The sequence below is a fragment of the Megalobrama amblycephala genome, linkage group LG21 (assembly GCF_018812025.1).
Source record: "Megalobrama amblycephala isolate DHTTF-2021 linkage group LG21, ASM1881202v1, whole genome shotgun sequence".
NCBI classification, from domain to species: Eukaryota; Metazoa; Chordata; class Actinopteri; order Cypriniformes; family Xenocyprididae; genus Megalobrama; species Megalobrama amblycephala.
The window spans coordinates 29,977,117-29,997,438 of record NC_063064.1 but is presented as its reverse complement, the minus strand read 5'-3'; the positions used below and the strand labels follow the sequence as shown (position 1 = coordinate 29,997,438).

The following is a 20,322-nucleotide window of genomic DNA, read 5'->3' as shown; positions in this document are numbered from 1 at the left end:
AAAATGAAACTGTTTGCTGCCCATTTTACTTCAGTAATGTGAAGTATTGATTAGTACCTGTCTGCAACACTGCTGGAACCCACCGGCTGAAACTTAAGCACATCAGCTGAATGAATTGTGTTCAATAAGAAAACCAGAAACATGCATTAAAAAAGTAAATAGAGCCAAAAACTGCAAATGTGCTCTATAATCAAATGAATGGATATTCTCTCTCCTAGCACAGCATTCAAATTGTTCATATTGTATTCTCTGAACAGGAGTATTACTTGACAAAAAGTAAACAACTAAAGGTTTCAAGCCATTTCTAAGGCAAAAAACATGCAGTCCACCACATCAACACAACACAACACAAATTAGCTGGGAGATGAATAAAAGCGCTTATTTCTGGTAGAGCCCTGTCGGGATTAATAAATCTATTCCTAGACGCAATGAAAACGACATTCTGCTGCCAGTGAGAATCAACACGTTCTTAAAGCACAAACATGCAAGCCTTAATTAAAAGCTATCAGCACTGCACAGAGAGCAGAACATACAGCCATCAATCCTTAGTTCAGAGGCATAAAAAAACGTCCGTTATCAGAGTGAAGGATTACACATACACACTCCTCAAGCCTTAAATAGAAATGCACATGTGAGACGTTTATAGCATTTATAGTGGTATTGTGTGGCTTTGTAGAAGCAAAGGCTGCTGTTTGTTCCTCACAAACATTCATCAGGCATTATTTCATGTGGGAGTGAGTCTGAACTGAAGGTAGTATCAGTTATAGTGAAATCCAGAAGTGCAATAAAATCTCTCAACACGCCTACTCTTTAACGCCTTAACACTTTAACACTTACTGCGCTGTCTTATATTTCTCAACACTTTTTCCATCTCAGAACTTCCAATTATGCTTCACACATGCTATTTAAGTGTGTTTGGAGTGTTATACAAGTCATCTTATAAACACTGGAGACATTGAATGTTTCCAGGGAAACCTTTTACATTAAATATACATTAATTATAATATCACAATCTCATTGTTAGAATCAACTGTTAGAAATTATACAGTTAAGGTCCTAGCACACTGAGTCTGAAATTTTTGTATGTGTTTTTTCGTATTCGTCATCCTAAAAATTCGTCAAGCATAGAAACCTTGCACACAGAGTCCAATGAGTATTAATCTGTTGTGATAAAATTTGCAAAACAATACAAAATGTCTTAAAGCCTTCAGTCTTCAAGCAGTGAGAATGATCTTGTTGTCCTCTCTCTTCTTAAAGAGAGAAAAAGGAGGAGGAAATATTGGGTCCATCCAATTCAGAGATTGCGTAGAGAGGAAGGGGAGTTCTACCAGAAAGTCTCGGAAAGCAAAGAAGCATTTGAATATGATTTATTAAATAGTTTGTATGTAAATATCAAAGATAAATGATTAAGTTCTTTAACGTAGGCCCCATCCATAGTACAATCCGGAGGGTAGCAGACGTTTGCAGATCCTGCCTTAAGATGAAGGCAGGGGCGGAGCCTACCCCCGATGTATGGACAGGGACCGACCTGGCGGTGGTGGAGGAGATGAATGCCGGCGTAAGTATCTGCGAACATAATAGTGGGTGGGAACGGAACTTATATACTCAGGTGACGTGTAATGATTGGCTAGATAATGAGTAATGACGTGCCTTCCGGGTAGAACTTCCGCTAAAAGCTCCCTTTTCCACCTTCTTATCAAGGAGCTGCGGGATTATCCCAAGCGATTCAAAGTTTATTTCAGAATGACAGTGGCTCAATTTGATGCTTTGCTAGCAATCGGACTATATTCCATCTCTTTGTATTTCGCACTTTGTTTGTCTGTGAGATGAAGTTCATGTCTAGCTCTGAATTGTCAAAACACCTCTCAAAATGCTTGCTACGGATGTGAAAAAGCAGAAAATTTAACCCGATCCAATTTTTTTATAACGGACAAAAGTTTCGGAGGCAGTGTGTAAATGTGATTGACACACCACGTGAGGTCTTATTTATTTTTTGACGTGCACAAATTTCGTACTCAGTGTGCAAGCACCTTTAGACTAAATGAAAATATTTTGTTTGTATGGCCTTCTATGGAATCATGACTATATAGTTGCATTAATTGAAATCAAGCTGCATTAAATCAAAAAGTGAGAGTGAAGAATTTTATAATGTTAAAAAAGTAAATGACAATTGTAAATGACAGAAATCCTTGAAATCAACCTGCACCCAGTCAGCTAAAACCAATTTTAATAATGTTAATGGCCAAAGAGCCTCCAGATCTTTTCAAAAGCATGATTCATCAGTGCACGTTATTTCAACGAACAGTTTGTCTTTGCAATATTTAAAGGTGCCCTCGAATGAAAAATTGAATTTATCTTGGCATAGTTGAATAACAAGAGTTCAGTACATGGAAAAGACATACATTGAGTTTCAAACTCCAGTGCTTCCTCCTTCTTATATAAATCTCATTTGTTTAAAAGACTTCCGGAAAACACGCAGATCTCAACATAACACCGACAGTTACGTAACAGTCGGGATCATTAATACGTACGCCCCTAATATTTGTATATATGCCAGCCCATGTTCAAACATTAGACAAGGAAAGGCTGTATTAACGTCTGGATCTGTGCACAGACAAGGTAAGCAAGCAAGAACAATAGCGAAAAATGGCAGATGGAGCAATAATAACTGACATGATCCATGATAGCATGATATTTTTAGTGATATTTGTAAATTGTCTACATAAATGTTTTGTTAGCATGTTGCTAATGTACTGTTAAATGAGGTTAAAGTTACCATCGTTTATAACTGTATTCGCGGAGACAAGAGCCATCGCTATTTTCATTTTTAAACACTTGCAGTCTGTATGATGCATAAACACAACTTCATTCTTTATAAATCTCTCCAACAGTGTAGCATTAGCCGTTAGCCACAGAGCATAGCCTCAAACTCATAGAGAATCAAATGTAAACATCAAAATAAATACTTTACTCACATGATTCGATGTATGCACACAGCATGCATGACGAACATCTTGTAAAGATCCATTTGAGGGTTATATTAGCTGTGTGAACTTTGTAAATGCACTGTAATATAGTCAAGAGCTCGTGTGGCAGGGAGCATGCGATTTAAAGGGGCAGCGCGCTGAAAAAATCAGTGTATAGTTAATGATGCCCCAAAATATGCAGTTAAAAAAATTAATTTAAAAAAATCGATGGGGTATTTTGAGCTGAAACTTCACAGACACATTCAGGGGACACCTTAGACTTATATTACATCTTGTGAAAAAGCATTCTTGGGCACCTTTAAATCAAAAATATAACTTGCTTCACCTCCTTTTCAGCGGATGTCACCAAGGCTGTTTTATTTGTGAAAGCAAATTAGGTTGCAAACACATTTTGTGTTGACTTAAATCCATTTGCATGTTTCATCAAAACAGATTCCTTATGCAGAATATAAATAAATCATCTAAATCATTAATTGAATCCAGACCGGAGCCATTTAATCTGTCTGCACAGCTAAACTGAAGCATCTCCGCATAGAGCGAGGATAAGATAAGGCAGTCATGTCAAGCTACTTCAATCTGCGATATGGCAGCATTCCCAATTCCACACCCACCGGTACAATGCCTTTGTCTATCCAACGGTGGAGAGAGACCAGAGTAACACTGCAAAAGCTGGACTGGGAAGGACGCTGGTTAATTGAAAGCCCCCCTCCACTCTTCTCTCTTTACAATGGCCCTGTCTGCTTCAATTCATCTAGGCGGAATGAGATTGTGATTGGAACTGACTAAAGAAAATTACACTAGGTGAGACAAAGGTGCCGGTCTGCCAGACTGAATCCCGAAAAACAGGACTGGAAGGACTTTTATCCCTTTGAGAGTACAGAGTTAAAAGCTAATCATACTGAAACACACATTTATTTTCCCAGGAATGTGGTATGAACATCCTTAACCTGTAGTTCTAGTAGCCAGCAGCTTGTTTTCTCTTCGTAGCACAATCATTATATCGTGTTAAAAGTGGTCTGTGATGTAACTTCCTGTGCTAAAGTTTCATATTCTTGAACCTTGAGTGCAATGGCCCACTTCTGCTATCAACTGCTCTAGGGACTTAATATGGCACATCATTGAAACTCACCCTGACAAGAGAGCAGTGAGTCCCGGGCTGTTTCTTCCTCTGGGTATTTGGGCACAGTTCTCAAACAAACATAAACAAACTCACAAAGAAGCTCTAAGACACTGCCCACAGTCTTTCATCACATATACATGTAGTCACAAAGAACACGTTCACAGTAGCGTCTGGCAGGGCTCGATTTGGTCGCTCTGAGTTTCATTAGAGAAGATGCTCTAGTTTATCCACACAGACACACATCCTCTGGCAGAAGATCAGATGCTGACCTTGCAGTCAATATGGGGGGCTTCTAAGAGCCGGAAGGATCTTTGACTATTGGCATCGGGGGAATCACTCTATACGATCTCAATCTCAAGACAACAGAAGGTGCTGGAATCAAATACTGCTTGCCTCAGAGAATGCAGAACAATAGAAAGAATGCCCGCAGAAGAAGTTACCTCTCACTTAAAGGCATAGTTCACCCAAAAATTAAATGGCTTTATATGATGAACAGATTGAATTTAGGCTTTTATTCACATATTAACATTGATCAGCAAAAATAAACAGAAGTTCAACCAAACCTGCTTGATGCGCAAGAATGATCATCATTGGTTCTCGCACATCTAGAAAGCACGATTGAGCTTCCATTTACCACAACTGATTGATGAATGTTTATATGTGAATAAAAGCCTAAATTCAATCTGTTCATCATATAAAGCGATCATGTCTCTTAAGAAAATTTGAACTAAACCACTCGATTCATATGGATTAGTTTTACGATCTCTTTATGACCTTTTTGAAGCGTCAAAGTGGTAGTTGCGTAGCCGTCAATGGTGGTAAAGAAATCGCTCAGATTTTATTAAAAATATCTTCATTTGTGTTCAGAAGATGAACAAAAGTCTTACAGGTTTGAAACAACTTGAGGGTGAGTAAATGATGAAAGAATTTTCATTTTTGGGTGAACTATCCCTTTAAATCATTCCAAATCCATATGCTGTACACAGACATTTTAGAAGAATAAATTATAGTAAGCATTTCCATATTTTATATATGGAATAGAGAGAGAGAGAGAGAGAAAGAGAGAGAGAGGGAGAGGGAGAGATACCTATCAGTGAACTATTAATGAATGACATCTTGAATTTTAATTGTTCCTCAAAAAAGGTTACTGTATCCCTTCAGAACACCTAGAATACTGTGCACAAGTCAGATGTACTTCTATGAGATTTTTATTCTATTTATGGTATTTTTTTATTGTTTATTTACTTTTTTGGAGCTTGAAAGATGTGGTCACTATTGTTGTACAGAAAGAGCTGTGCAAACAGCTTTCTTTCTTTATTTTTAATGCATCCCATAGAAAACAGTCGTATTACTTTGGAACAACAATGTAAATGAATATTTCTTTAAAATGGGAAGATGAAGCTTCAAGACAGTGACATTGCATGAATTAATTCATGATGAATGCATAAATGAATAAATGAAATTAACAAGGTCTAGCTAACTCTCTCGCTCTACAGGAGCGAATATTAAGCCTGACATAAATTGGAGCCTCTGACAACAAAATCACTTTGCAATCCTGATTTCAAACAGGAAAGAAAGATCACACGCCTCCATTAAGAGCTGTTATAAGAATTTTTATTTTTGCAAATGAATATGACAGCTGAAAGCAATCTGGCAGTTTATCTAGCAGTCATTATGTAAATTAAAAATACTTGCAGGTTTGTTGCTAATGAATGTAGAAAATGTTTATTTCAATTTGATTTGCATTTCATGAAACATAGAAGAATAAATTCTTGGAAATAATGAAAATACAAAAATAGCATCAAATTATATAATAAAATTATATAACACTATTGTATATTATGAACACCTAAGAGAATAATTAGAAGACACATATGTCAGGAGATGTGCAGTAAATCTATGAGGACAAAAAGCTCTGGAAATTTCATGGAAAAGCTGATAGCAGCAATGCAGGAATATGAATCTATTTTGCCAGAGGCTCAACTGTGTTAAAATGACTGAGAAAACAGTAGCCATTATTCTCCAACAGTTAAACCAGAATTTGCAGAATGATTTGAAGAGTAATAGTCAAATTGATTCGGCTGATTTCATTATATGCAATCAAAGCACTTTGTTGAAATATGTACAGGCACCATCATATGGCAATTACTACGCTACTGAACCCGATAGGACCATTCAGCATTTTCTTTTAAAGAATATTCTGTAAAAATGATGCAAATGGTATTATTTCTCCTACCTATATTTCATGCCAGTTCTTATGCTCTGGTCACTTGAAGAGGGCACGCTCTGGACCGACAGCTGCCCAAGGCTCCTGGCCACCATGGCCACAGCTTTGAACTTGCTTCGGGTACCAGTGCTCGGACTGTTAGCGTTTTGTCGATTGAGCCTGTCATCCGTGCTACGGCTCATGGACCGGTGGTCCGTGCAAACAAATGACACCTGCATCCTGTCTCAGAGGATGCACGGTTATCGCAGAAAAAAATTCAATGAAAGAGAGCAGACTCAATAGAGAACAAATAGAGAAGTCAGATCCAGATCCTCTGGAGAGCGAACTTAAAAGTTTCTCAGTCCTACTGAACTGTGCAATGTGTTTGACTCCTGCTCAGAGACCTCACTAAGAGGAGGCGAATAACAGGAAGGCTGATCCAACTGACGCCTGACTTGCTCAACTAGACTGGCAAAGACCTGATAAAGCAGTCTTCAGCGATGCCCGCGAATCCCATTTCATTGCTTCCCCGACCGGCACATGAACTTCACAGCTCGATTATCAAACTGGCCGCTGCTCAAGACCACCTGCACGGCTCCCATGTCACATATAGTCTCACGTAAGAGGCTTTAATGGAGTACAATGTCCACAGTCCTAGTCTTAATTTCCTTTTTCAGGTTCACGTTTTTTCTTTGCATTCGAATCCTTGTTTCAGCCCTGATCAAAGGCAGTGCATATCCAAACACAGTAGCTGATTTCTTTGTAATCTTAGCTCAGTGCTTCAGATCACTTGGCAGTGGCAGCACACATAAAGCAACAAATTAATGCATCAATGGATAAGATGTCTTCTCGTGTCTCCCCCTGTGAGCACTGTATCTGTCAGCTACTGAGATACCTAGCATGCATTGGTGCTCCTCCTCCTCCTCCTCAGCCGAGATTAAACTTACAAGTGCATTCAGACACAAAGAGGCAGAGCGTGAGTGAACGAGTACGAGAGGATGGGAGGAGCAAACGGGGAGCTGAAAGAGACAGTACAGAAACACAGAATGTGACAGAAAGAAAGAGAGAAAGTGGGAGGGTTTGCACTAAACTGATCATTTTTGTTCATATTCTTACTAATATTTGCTCTGCTTTCAACATTATTTTAACTTGTATTTCTTATTTTTGCTTTTTAATTGCACGCAGCTAAGCTGCAAATGCTTTGCAACAGAAGTTTTACTTCCAAAATAAAAATCCCATTCATTTTCTCCACACATTTACCGATAATGTACACCAGGGCCTTAACCACCATATAATTTGGTAGTTGTTTGCACCAACAAGTCCCCCCTAATAATTTGAAATGGCCAAATTGCCGATTTTTAGGCTGGTCTGCCTCAATGATCTAATAGCACTCGTCAACGTCAAAATGGCGGCCAATCAGATCAACGAACGCAGGCTTACTATTCACTGAAGATGAGTGTTAATTTCAATGCAACACTTTTAGTTTTCGCAGTAAAAGAGAGCATGTGTGGTAAGTAGCTAAACATTTAATATTTGACAACTGTTTTATGATGAATGTCTAACTACCCACAGTAACACGCAGAGATGCAAACTACTCAGCTTTATGAAATTTCTTTATTTTGAATTGAAAATATGCTTTCATTTAAATGATGTCATTAATAATCGAATATGACAAGACAAGACATTAGACATAAAAAAAATAAATTTTAAATAAAATATTATTTGCAAAGAGTTTAAATGGACTACTTCACAACTATAGACTATAGTTAGACCTAGAACTTATTTTAACTTATTTTAATGTTATTATTTCTTCTTTATTCCCTTAAATCCCTTTGATCCTTTAATTATATTTCTTTAAATAATAATAATAATATATTAATATATTTTAAATGTCTATGATGTCAAAGCTGAATTTTCAGCATCATTACTTTCAATAAAAAACCCTAACTGATTTCAAACTTTTGAAGTATATACAGCTTTCAAGTATCCGATGATGTTAAGCGATGAAATAGTTTCTGTAAAACCAAAGTCAATGTGATTATTCATTCATTCATTCACTTTATTTATAAAGCACTTTACAACTGCACCTGTAGACCAAAGTGCTGTACAATCAAGAAACACTTCATTAAAACAACACACATCTTACTAAAACAACAAAGACTAGCCCACCCTCTCAAAGGCTAAAGACAAGAAGTAGCTTTTGATTTCAACTTTAAAAGCAATTAAAGATGAGACCTCTCGAGGTTCCTGAGGAAGACTATTCCAGAGCCTCGGACCCACAACAGCAAAGGCCTGATCCCCTTTTAACTTTAAATGAGTATGAGGGACAGTAAGAAATAACTTATTATTGGATCTTAGAGACCTAGGTGCTTGACGAGAAGCAATGAGCTCAGACACGTAAGCAGGGGCCATCCCATGCACTGCTTTAAAAACATACAACAGAATTTTATATTTTATCCTGTAGTTCACAGGTAGTCACTTGAGAGAAGCCTAAATCGGAGAGATATGATGACTTTTCTTAGCACCCACTAGCAGCCTAGCCGCTGCATTCTGAACTAATTGGAAACGTGAAATAGTGGTCTGGCAGGACTCCACATACAACACAATGCAATAGTTCAGACGAGACAAAACAAAGGCATTAATAACCTTTTCTTGACAGAATAGGCTTTAGTCGAGCAATAGACCTAATCTGGAAAAAACAACTCTTAACCACAGCATTAATCTGCTTGTCAAATTTCAGCTCTGGGTTCCTTATTTGGTCATGGCAGTAATCGGACCATGCACCCAAATACGTGGACATATCTAAGCATCCTCTGGCAGGACCAAAAAACATAATCTCCGTTTTACTCTGGTTCAATTGAAGCAACCGCTAAATCATTATAGTGATTACAACAACAACGTTTAATTGCAGCAGTTTCTGTAAAGAATAACAATTCCCGAAGAGAGATCCATCAATCAGAGAAGTCGATGAAACTAAATCAGAGCAAAAGAGCTCAGAAGTGAGCAGCCATTCCCATAAAGCATTGCAAATTATGTAATCAAGTGACTCTGTATGAATACAATACATTTCCAATATAAGGTATTTTATACTTATGAGTTACTTTAATTATAGTCAGTTGTTTCATACAATACTGTTGATTTCTTTGATCAATTATGGGATGAGTAGTTCATTGCTTCATAAAAGATGTTAAATATACAGTATTGTACCTTTGTTTTTTGCTGAGTTTCAAGCACCTTGATTGTGAAATATATTGGAGATGGATGGTTTGACTCAAGGCTTAGAGGTTTTTATTTAATAATGTATTCAAACACCTTTGGTGAGAATGAATAGCAAAAATACTTACAAAGCTACCTGTAGTCAGTGGTTACTATCACGCTGTATATAAATGTATTTTTTGACATGTCAATCAACCTCACCACGTAAATTAAAATTCAGAAAGACAACAATAAGACAGAATATTGAAAGCAAGAACGGGAGGTTTATTTGCACAGCTTGCAGCTGAGGCCACCGTAGCGGCTTGTGTGTTATTAGGTGTCCACTCTGACTTCAAGCTATTGACAATTAACAAGAGAATAAAGGAGCAGAGTGCTGGAGAAGGCAAAAACAATTTCGCCCTGTGCACGGCAGGATCTTTCATACATGCATGCAGTGCAGGCATGTGTAAAATATTCATTATGCAACTTGATCTGTCTGAATGTCTATCAAAGCCAGGGGAAGCTGGAGCACATTACAGTGCAACCAAATCATTATAGTTCACCTGCCTGCCTTCCTGTCAGACAATGGCTAACATATTCCCCTGTGTGCATTTAAACTATTACCTTCAATTCACGACAGCTCTCTTAACCCTTTAAAATGTGGGGAAAAATGTAATGCATCTCGAAAGATTTGAAAACGTGGCTTTGTCCAATTATGTCAGTATCAGCAGAGTATGTGATGTGGTAAAGACAGGAAGCACACAGCAGCAACCAATTAGCTGTGTTATGGAAATCAATGTGAACAGGAACGACATGATGGGATGCTGGAAAATAATATTGGCAGAGCAAGGAAATTTAGTGGTAATTGTGAGTGGGCACAGGACTGGATAAAGTGCATGCCAATAGTGCACTCTTTCACAAGACAGAACACAAAAACATTCTGTCTCACATATTTTCTGTTTTGGTGGCCTAATGCCAGGAACTGTTTATCACCATATGGGATAGCTTACCCAAAAATAAAAAATCTGTCATTTACCCTTCATGTTGTTCTAGATATATAGAACACAAAGTTATTCTGAAGGATGATTTGCTCATTCAGTGAAAGTCAATGGGGTCCAACAACATTAAACACCATTGACTTTCATTGTATGGCCGACAATAAAAAAAAGAAGAAAAAAAAAAAGTCTTACTTTGTTTGCCAGAGTTAAAGATGACTGTCTTAAAAACATAAATAAATAAAACACTTTATCGTAAGTTTATCCAAGAAGCTTAATTAATTTTCCATTGAGGTTAAAAGTTGGTTGAAAAAGCACAGATATTTTGCTTAGAAAACCATTGGTATGCCTTTGATTTAAAGGGATAGTTATCCCAAAATAAAAAATTATTTCATCATTTACTTACCGTCATGTCGCACCACTATGTGACTTGCTTTCTTCTGCATGTGGAGCATAAAAGAAGATATTTTGAGAAATGCCTTTTGTCCCTACAATGGAAATCAATGGGCTCCAATAATGATTGGTTCCCAATGGAAAAAATGCATACTGGTTTGGAATGACATGAAGGCGAGTAAACAATGACAGAATTGTCATGTTTGGGTGAACTATGCCTTTAATAATTTGACCTAACCATGTAATGTTGCAGATCCTAATAACGTACTTCCTATTCAGCCAATTTTACTCGCCGCTTGGCGAATGTTCATTTTGGACCTTGATGCTTACCCTTAGGCCATTTGCATTATAATTAATTACATAGATATGCAAATGGCGGTAGACAGTTGTGTCTCCATCAGTAGACCACCAAACTGTCCATCTTTGTGTGCTACAACCATTCCAGACTCTTGACTGAAATCGAAAGGGAAAAAGTGGCTAATGCAAACATCTAGATTGGTTAGGAGTCGTCTTCTTAAATATTGTTCTGTATCCATGGCTTTTTTCGTCTCCAGTTAAACGGTGATGGATTGGGGCGAGCCGGCAGTGGGAGGCTCACATGCCACACTGGTTTAAACTCAGGCGGCAATTTTGTCACCCGAACGCAACCCTGAACGATGGAGAACTCGTCAAGTGGAGCGAGAGGCTTTGTCAGCTCCTCTTACTATCAAACAGCAGGGTCACCAAACTTTGTGCATGTGCTTGTGGAGACAAATGCATCGTGCAATGTAAACTTAATATACCATTTATTTACAAGGCCTGATGATTTAAAAAAACGGCTTACATCCAGAATACACACATGTGACCGTGTTGGTAAGCCGATGCCGGGATCTGCCATGCTTCGGCACATCAGGAGCTGTGACACAATACGACACAAAGCATATCAGGCCGAACAAACCCAAGGGCCTGGTTTACTCATATTGTTTATCGGCACGTACAGTATCAAAGTGAAACCCACACCACTGTCACACAACCCTCCGCAGATGAGCAGAGCCATCTGGGAAGCGGCTCGCTTTAAGTACTTGTATTTTGACCTGTGTGTGTGGGTTCTAGTTGCCAAGTAACAAACGATTCATAACCATCATGCCTCAGTAAGCACATCGATTCATCGGGCTGGCTGATATTGGTTCATGATTTGGTAAAATGTGATAATGGGAGATCAATGAAAGCCTGTGGCGTGCAAGACGCCAATGAAATGACGCAGAGAGCTTGATCGATACAAGATGGAAATGATGTATAGTGCCATTTTGCTGATTTAGAAAACTATATGTCTTCTTCCCACACTGACTGGTCACAGTCCTTGTGAATTTGAGAAGGCGGATGTGCAATCTCTATAGCAACTGAAGTTTTCATCCACACAATGTCCAAGGATGACTTTCTGGGCCAGATTGAATGGATATTCTCAAACTAGGTGTGTGAAAAGACCATAACTCTGAAATACAACAATTTGGTCCTGCTGCAAGGTTAGCTTGTTTTCCAGAATAAATATTGTAACATCCTTAAAACAAGATACATTTATTGAGACAATGAGTATCATGCTGTATGTCATGTTTAAAGGATGTTTGATGTGATATTTTAACTAGAAATCAAGACATTAATATTGATTAAGAAAAGTATTTTGTTGCAGTATGTCATTTCAGGGTGGGTGGTATGACCAAAATATTAGTACAAGTAAATATGTAACTGTGTATGCATTTCTGTTCAACATTTTTTTTTTTTTTTTATAAATTAACACTTTAATAGAAAAGACACATTAAATTGATCAAAAGTTCATTTAGAATGTTACAAAAGATTTCTATTTCAAATAAATGCTGTTCTTTTGAACTTTCTATTTATCAAATAATCCTGAAAAAATTGCATCACTGTTTCCACATTATTAAGCAGCACAACTGTTTTTTCAACATTGATAATAATAAGAAATGTTTCTAGAGCAGCAAATCAGCATATCAGAATGATTTCTGAAGGATCATGTGACACTGAAGACTGGAGTAATGAAAATTCAGCTTTCATCACAGGAATAAATTACATTTTAAAATATATTCAGAACAGAAGACAGTTGTTTCAAATTCTTAAAATATTTCACATTATTACTGTTTTTACTGTAATTTTAAACAAATAATTTCTGCAGACTTTCAAAAACATTTCAAAACACATCAAAAACTCCAAACTTTTGAATGGCAGTGCCTTTTAAAAAGTTCTTTTTGCAGTAAATTCTATGAAAAATGGCTTGCAAATCTCATTATACGAATGATATGTAACATGTATATATGTATATATAACACTCACATTAAAAACAAAAGACTCAAAACAGTAAAACTATATATACTGTAGTTCTGACTCTAGATTTTGGAAGGGTGAATGTACCATCCAGTCCAACTGCCAATCAATCCTTTCTATATTACCCCTTCTTGGACCAATCAGTACCTGCAGGGATGCACAGTAAAAACCAAGACATCAAACGTGCAATTAATGTTTTGAAGATGAGCAGGTACAATATATGTGCTGCTTCCATGGAAGGAATCAAAACAGCAACCAATAATGACATTGTCACTCATGGCTAAACAGTCTCCTGTGGAACGCCGAATGGCACAAAACAAATTGCTTTCTGATTAGGGCTGAGCCAAAACTGCTGAGCAAAAAAGAAATTTGAGAAAAAATGACAAAGCCCATTAAAAATGTGCATGTTGAAATCAAGGATCTATGTGTCATTTTGTCGACCCTGGCAGTAACTGGATGTTTTGGTGTGACACTGGAATACTGCATCAGGGAATACTTCAATATCCAACAAACACTTGATTCTCCGGAGAGACATGGAGATGGAGGCTTGCCAGTTGTTGGCAAGCAATACCACATATCAAAACACACTAACGAACACACATGCTGACTCTTGTGAACTGAAAACGCCATTATGCAAATCATGCTAATCATGCTTAACTAACAGCTGCTGCACGCACAGCTGTCCTACACACTCCTGTGATGAGAGAATGCATAAAAGCAGCTTATCTGTGCTGAGAAAAACCAGGGCTCAAAAATAAGGATAGCAACCAGTGCGTTTCAGAGCTTCAGCCCAGTTGACAGAACAGCATCACAGATGCAGATCATTTGCCTTAAAAACATATGAAGATCATGTAAACCTAAACATTTGGATTTCTGTTATTATTGAACAATGTTGCTATGAATTCTGCTGATGTCAATATGTTACCAAGGTAAAGTTATCTAGCTGCTAAAAGATAAAAGCTTTATCTAAATTTCAAGAATGACTTGTGATAGTCTTCTGAGTTAGAACGAGTATTATTTTATAATTTTTCCAGCAAAGGTGAATTTACAGATTAGTTAAATTATAACTGTATAATCTGCAGATATTTTTGCTAATAAAGAAACAAATTGTATACATTCATATTTATAAATTTAGGCCTATTTAAATACATTTTGAATGCATTATATATATATATATATATATATATATATATATATATATATATATATATATATATATATATATATATATATATATATACACACAAAGTAAAAACAAAGTAAAAACAAAGTAAAAATCTTTAGTGTTGCGTCCTGGAGAGAAGAACGACATTCAGTGAAACACATTTTATGTGCATTAAGTTTACTGATAAACAGATCACTGGATTGGGGCCAGGGAATATTACATGGTTGGAAGACCGTTAAGCTGTGGACTAAGCTACAAAATAAAAAGATTACATATAGAGCCTTTTACTTTTCAACCACATGAATATCTAATTCCTAGTGGAGTCTGTTTCATGCAAACACTGCCTAACAGAGAGGTACATCACTTAAATCAGACCCTCTAATCATCACTGAAAATCTTTTGACATAAATATAGCTGTCCATTGACTTCTTGGACGCATGAAATAAAAGGCACTGACGCTAAAGATCAGAATGGTTTTTCCTCAACCAAATGCTTTTTGTATTACACACCCCACCTCCCTTCACAAACTCATGTCAGTAGGGACAGACTGCAGCTCAGGTCAGACCCGGACACAGTAACATGACAACTGTCACTTCAGATTCACTTCCATGTGTCTGCTTCACCCAAGAAAAACACATGGATTCCTGAACATATGCATCTGCTACTGTCATGAGCTCAGATAACCCTATACATCATTCAAGGTTTTCTAAAAAATAACCAGGTGTTTTTATAGACAATATAGGCAGGTATACACTAAGGTGATGACAGTGACATTTACACAACATACAATGGTTTTACACCACTACTAATTTTGCAGCATGTACTGTGCACAGTGTACATGCACATTTTCTGCATGCAAAGAATACCTGGATGACCTACTACTTTGTAATATTGAAGCAATGAATACTGTATTCCGAATCAGGCCCATAAGACCTTCATTCATCTTCAGAACACAAATTAAGATATTTTTGATAAGATTCGTTGGCTCAGTGAGGCCTCCATTGACAGCAAGATAATTAAGACTTTAAAATGCCCAGAAAGCTACTAAAGACATATTTAAAACAGTTCATGTGAGTACAATGGTTCAACCTTAATGTTATGAAGCAACGAGAATATTTTTTGTGCACCAATAAAAAACAAAATAACGACTTTATTCAAGTGATAGGCGATTGCTTTATTGAAGCTTCAAAGCTTTACAAATCTTTTGTTTCAAATCAGTGGTTCAGAGCGTGTCAAACTGCCAAAGTCACATGATTTCAGTAAACAAGACTTCATTACGTCATAAGTGTTTCGAAACGTTTCGAAGTTTCAGTGGTTCACGTGACTTTGGCAGTACTGATACATACTTCAAAAACAAGGATTCGAAACAAAAGATTCGCCCTCACTAGATATTGTTGAATAAATTCGTTATTTCGTTTTTGTGGCACACAAAAAGTATTCTTGTCGCTTCATAACATTAAGGTTGAACCACTGTAGTCACATGAACTGTTTTAAATATGTCTTTAGTAGCTTTCTGGGCATTTGAAAGTGTAATTGTCTTGCTGTCAATGCAGGCCTCACTGAGCCATCAGATTTCATCAAAAATATCTTAATTTGTGATCTGAAGAAGAACGAAGGACTTACAGGTGTAGAACGACATGAAGGTGAGTAATTAATGACAGAATTTTCATTTTTGGGTGAACTAACCCTTCAACTCAAAAAGCAACTATTTTCATACATTGTCCCAAAAATTGATTAAAAAAGCATGCATTATTTTATTTCCAAAATGATAACAGTGTGTTTTCTTAGTATTATTGATATACTGTTATAGATTTTATTTTTTATATTTGCTGTTTTCATTTTAGTTGAGGTTTTTGTAATTTCGTTGTGTTTCAGTCATTTTTTCAATATGTTTATATAGTTTTTGGTTTTATTTATAGTTTATAATGATAACCCTACAAGTAATACAAGCATATTACTACTAGGCTACACAGTTTACTGCCTACTTTTGTTTTAAAATAGTATGCAAAATACCATCCAATTACAACAATAATCTTCTGAAATTGCACTATGCTACAATGTTGTCAGATGTGGCATTCAGATTCCTAGTATACATAACAAAAAGTCTATCCTGGTTACAGAAAAGCCCTCCTTCCTCTTCTCTCTTTATCATTCTCCCTTCACTTTGGTAAAATTGCAAACTCCATCTCAGCAGCTTCTCGCTTTAATTAAGAGCTCAACTCCAGCTTATCCTAAAAATCTCCTGTGCTTCCTCAAACACTGTGCTGACAACACAATATCCTGCATGAAAGAGACCGTCATGGTTATTATTGCTTGGTGAAAATCACATCCTAAGAAGCTCATATTCAGAGTGATCAAGACGATACGACTCCCAACCCACACGGTGAAGACAGGATTAACGGGGATATTTACAACCTCACATAAGAAACTACAGCGACAAGCATTAACATCCGCAAATTAAGTGTCATTTTCACAGGTGGCCCATAATGGCTTGCTGACAGACCTGATCCATCATTATTAAACCCACTGACATTGTTAGACCGACATGTCCAGGAAGTATATGATGATTGAAAGATGGCGATGTGGGGCTGCCTCACCTGCGCAACACTATTTATGTTCCTCTGGAGAGGCAAGGTTTCACTATTTTGCCGGAAGGCTTCACTTAATCACACAAAAACACACTCTATCACCTGACAGGCGGAGTCTGACAGCAGCCAGCAGAATCCTGCCCACATAACTGGACTCTTCAACTCTAAAACTGATGCAAAAATCTGTGCTCAGCAAAAACTTCCTGAAAATCACACACACACACACACACATATAAAGAGGTCTCGAACTTTTATTATTTTTAAATGGAGAATTGAGCACTTTGCGAATCAATTGTTTTTGTGTCTTGTAACAAGTCACAGAGGGATCACCACAGCGAGAATGCTGCGAAGAGACAATCAGTGCTCAATCTCAAAATCCACTAAAGCACGCATGAGGAAAATGAGAGATCAGAGGTATAGTTAGACTGAATTCCCTCTGGGTTTGTTAGGGAACGCTTAGCCACTGAAACAGCGTTACATCATCGGGCCCGTTTTATTCAGTACAATAGTTTCTATCTCAATATCTGAAAACATTAAATCTCAGGGATGGAAATCACTACTAGCGTTACTATCACCCATACACAAGGTTAAGGATCTGAAGAAACCCTTAACCGTGTGTTAAAAGGATAGTTTACACAAAAATAAAACATTTTGAAAAATGTTTTTGTTCATTGACTTGTAGGGACATAAAAAATACAATGAGACATTTTTCAAAATATATTTTGTGCTCCACAGAATAGAGAAAGGAATGGCAGAATTTGTATTTTTCGGTGAACTATTCCTTTAGGGTACGTTTACACGACAACGATGTACGAAAAATGGAAACGTTTTATCTTTGTTTTAAAATCCCTGTAATTACAAACTAAAAAACTGTACACAATGAAGATCATTCAGTTATTGGGGTTATGAAATTTACTTCATTATTTATAATTAATAATAAATATTTTAATTATTTTAATATATTGCATTCTCAGTTTATGTAAATGAATATTTTTTTTTTTTTTTTTTACAGAAAATAGAAAGACCTAGATTAACTGAGCAACATGAACATCATTAAATGAGAAAAATGGGATATATAAACCTTTGGCAAATAAACGTACTGGGGCGATTGCATAATTAATCAAGAAGAAAGACTTTTGAGGACATAATATGAGCCTAAATCTGTGGATCTACCTAAAAGTACAAACCTACTGTAAGTTAGTTTGGATAAGAAAGCATCTGCTGAACGAAGAATACTGTAACGTAAATCACAGAAATGATAAGAATATGAGCAATCTATCAGTCTCTCCGGGCTCTGATGTGCTCTTCAGTGGAACTCAAAACCTGTCTACTGATGTTTCCCTCGATAAGCAAGATGTCAGGTTATCTCAGGATCATAACAGTGATGAAAGATCTGGGGGAAGCCCTCTTACGTAATGCTGCCATATTCATGTGGACCAAGAAAGTGATTTGAAGAGTCCTGATGCAGACTGCATGTGTAGAAGCTGCGTTATTTCTCTCAGTAAGAACTTCTGCTGCTGATCTAATGGTGTCTTGAGAGGCAGAAAAACAAAAAGGAAGTAAACTGTTTTAAGAAATATCTTTGCTGGCCACTCTTTATCATTTATATAGTCAATTAATATTATAATTTTAAAAACTGTTATCTATTTGAATATATTTTAAAATTAGGGATGCATGATATATCGGCATCAGCCGATATATGTTCATTTTTAATGTTATGGTTATCGGCCCGATAAGAAAATTAGGCCGATATATTAAAGCTAATAAATAAGTTAATTAACATGGTAGAAAGTGCTTCAGTTTACCGGTGATCATCTTTAGCTTCAGAGCACAAAGCTCAAACAGAAATGCACAACATTAATAACTATGATTGACTGTCATATACATAGCATTATAATGAAAACAGTATTGTAATTAAACATTGAATTCTTTGGGTTTAGTTGCTGTGTTTCAGCGCGTCGTTTCAGGAAGAGCGCATCCACACTTGTGCATTTGCGTAATTTTGTCCAGATATAAGTTGTAATATGTTTATGTTGCATAAATATCTGATTAATCTCAAATAGGATGCAGTTAATTAACCCACAAAGTGCTTCAGTTTACCAGAGTGCATTCATTGTGCATTCAAAAACATCATTGCATAACCAGCAGTTTTATTTTTCTTACATTATTTTCATTAATAATATGGTTTAAAGGATTAGTTTACTTTTAAATGAAAATCAGCCCAAGCTTTACTCATCCTCAAGCCATCCTAGGTGTATATGACTTTCTTCTTTCTGATGAACACGATCGAAAGATATTTTAATAAATATCCTGACGCATCCAAGCTTTACAATGGCAGTGAACGGGATGAATGAATATGAAGCATCCATCATAGACGTACTCCACACGGCTCTGGGGGGTTAATAAAGGCCTTCTGAAGTGAAACGATGCATTTGGGTAAAAAAAAAAAAAATCCATATTTAACAAGTTATGAAGTAAAATATCTAGCTTCCACCAGAACGCCTTCAAGTTACGAAGTGCAAACTGGCGTCACGTCAGTTACACTTTTTCCGTAAGCTGAATTGGGAAGGCATAGGACGTAGCGTAAGTGTTTTGAAGTTTTACACTTTCGCTGTACATATAATACGAAAGGCGGTCTAGCGGAAGCTAAATATTTTACTTCATAACATGTTAAATATGGATTCCCCCCCATATTTCCCCCCCCCCCCCCCCCCCCACACATTCCATTATTTTAAGGAATCTTACACTGGTTCAAACAAGATTGCTGTACTATATATGTTTGATTTATGTTGAAGTGTTTGGGACAAGGTTTTTAATGGCGAGCCTTTTGTTTTTGTAATCAGGCTTATAAAAAATGTATCAACATTTGGATTTAGATTTAGATTTATCAGTTATCGGTTATAGGCTTCCAAATCGGTTCCAAAGAATTATCGGCATCGGCCAAAAGTTTCATTTCGGTGCATCCCTATTTAAAATGCAATTTATTCCTGAATTTTCAGCATCATTACTCCAGTCTTCAGTGTCACATGATCCTTCAGAAATTTATGATCAACAGTTTCCACAAAAATATTAAGCAGCAGGATACTTTAATGACTGAAAAATGGTCTTTAACTTCACTTTTTCACAAAAGCAATAACTTATTCTTTATAAAAAAAAAAATAATAATAAAAAAAAAATCTTACTGACCCCAAAATTTTGAATGGTAGTGTACTTTCATACTTGCAAATAGTGATTTAACCATGTATATGCCAAGAGTCAAACATACACAAATGCCATCTTTCGTGATAAACCATTATAGTGCAGGATGGGAATTCAGTGTAACACAATCTCTCATTTATATTTCATGAAGTGAGTCTC

At 36.7% G+C, this 20,322-nt stretch overlaps 1 protein-coding gene across 6 annotated transcripts in view; it reads right to left on the bottom strand.

The window, feature by feature from the left end:
- Positions 1-20,322, bottom strand: part of kcnab2a (potassium voltage-gated channel subfamily A regulatory beta subunit 2a) — a 111,773-nt gene that overhangs the window by 31,091 nt on the left and 60,360 nt on the right. Inside the window, exon 1 of one of the 6 annotated variants that reach the window (XM_048172120.1) lies at positions 6,344-7,280. The exons of the other annotated variants lie outside the window; for them this stretch is intronic. Coding sequence (XP_048028077.1) covers positions 6,344-6,552 — 209 coding nt within the window. The 5' untranslated portion in view covers positions 6,553-7,280. Of the gene's footprint in view, positions 1-6,343; positions 7,281-20,322 lie in introns of those variants that run through there. 6 annotated transcript variants of the gene reach the window in all.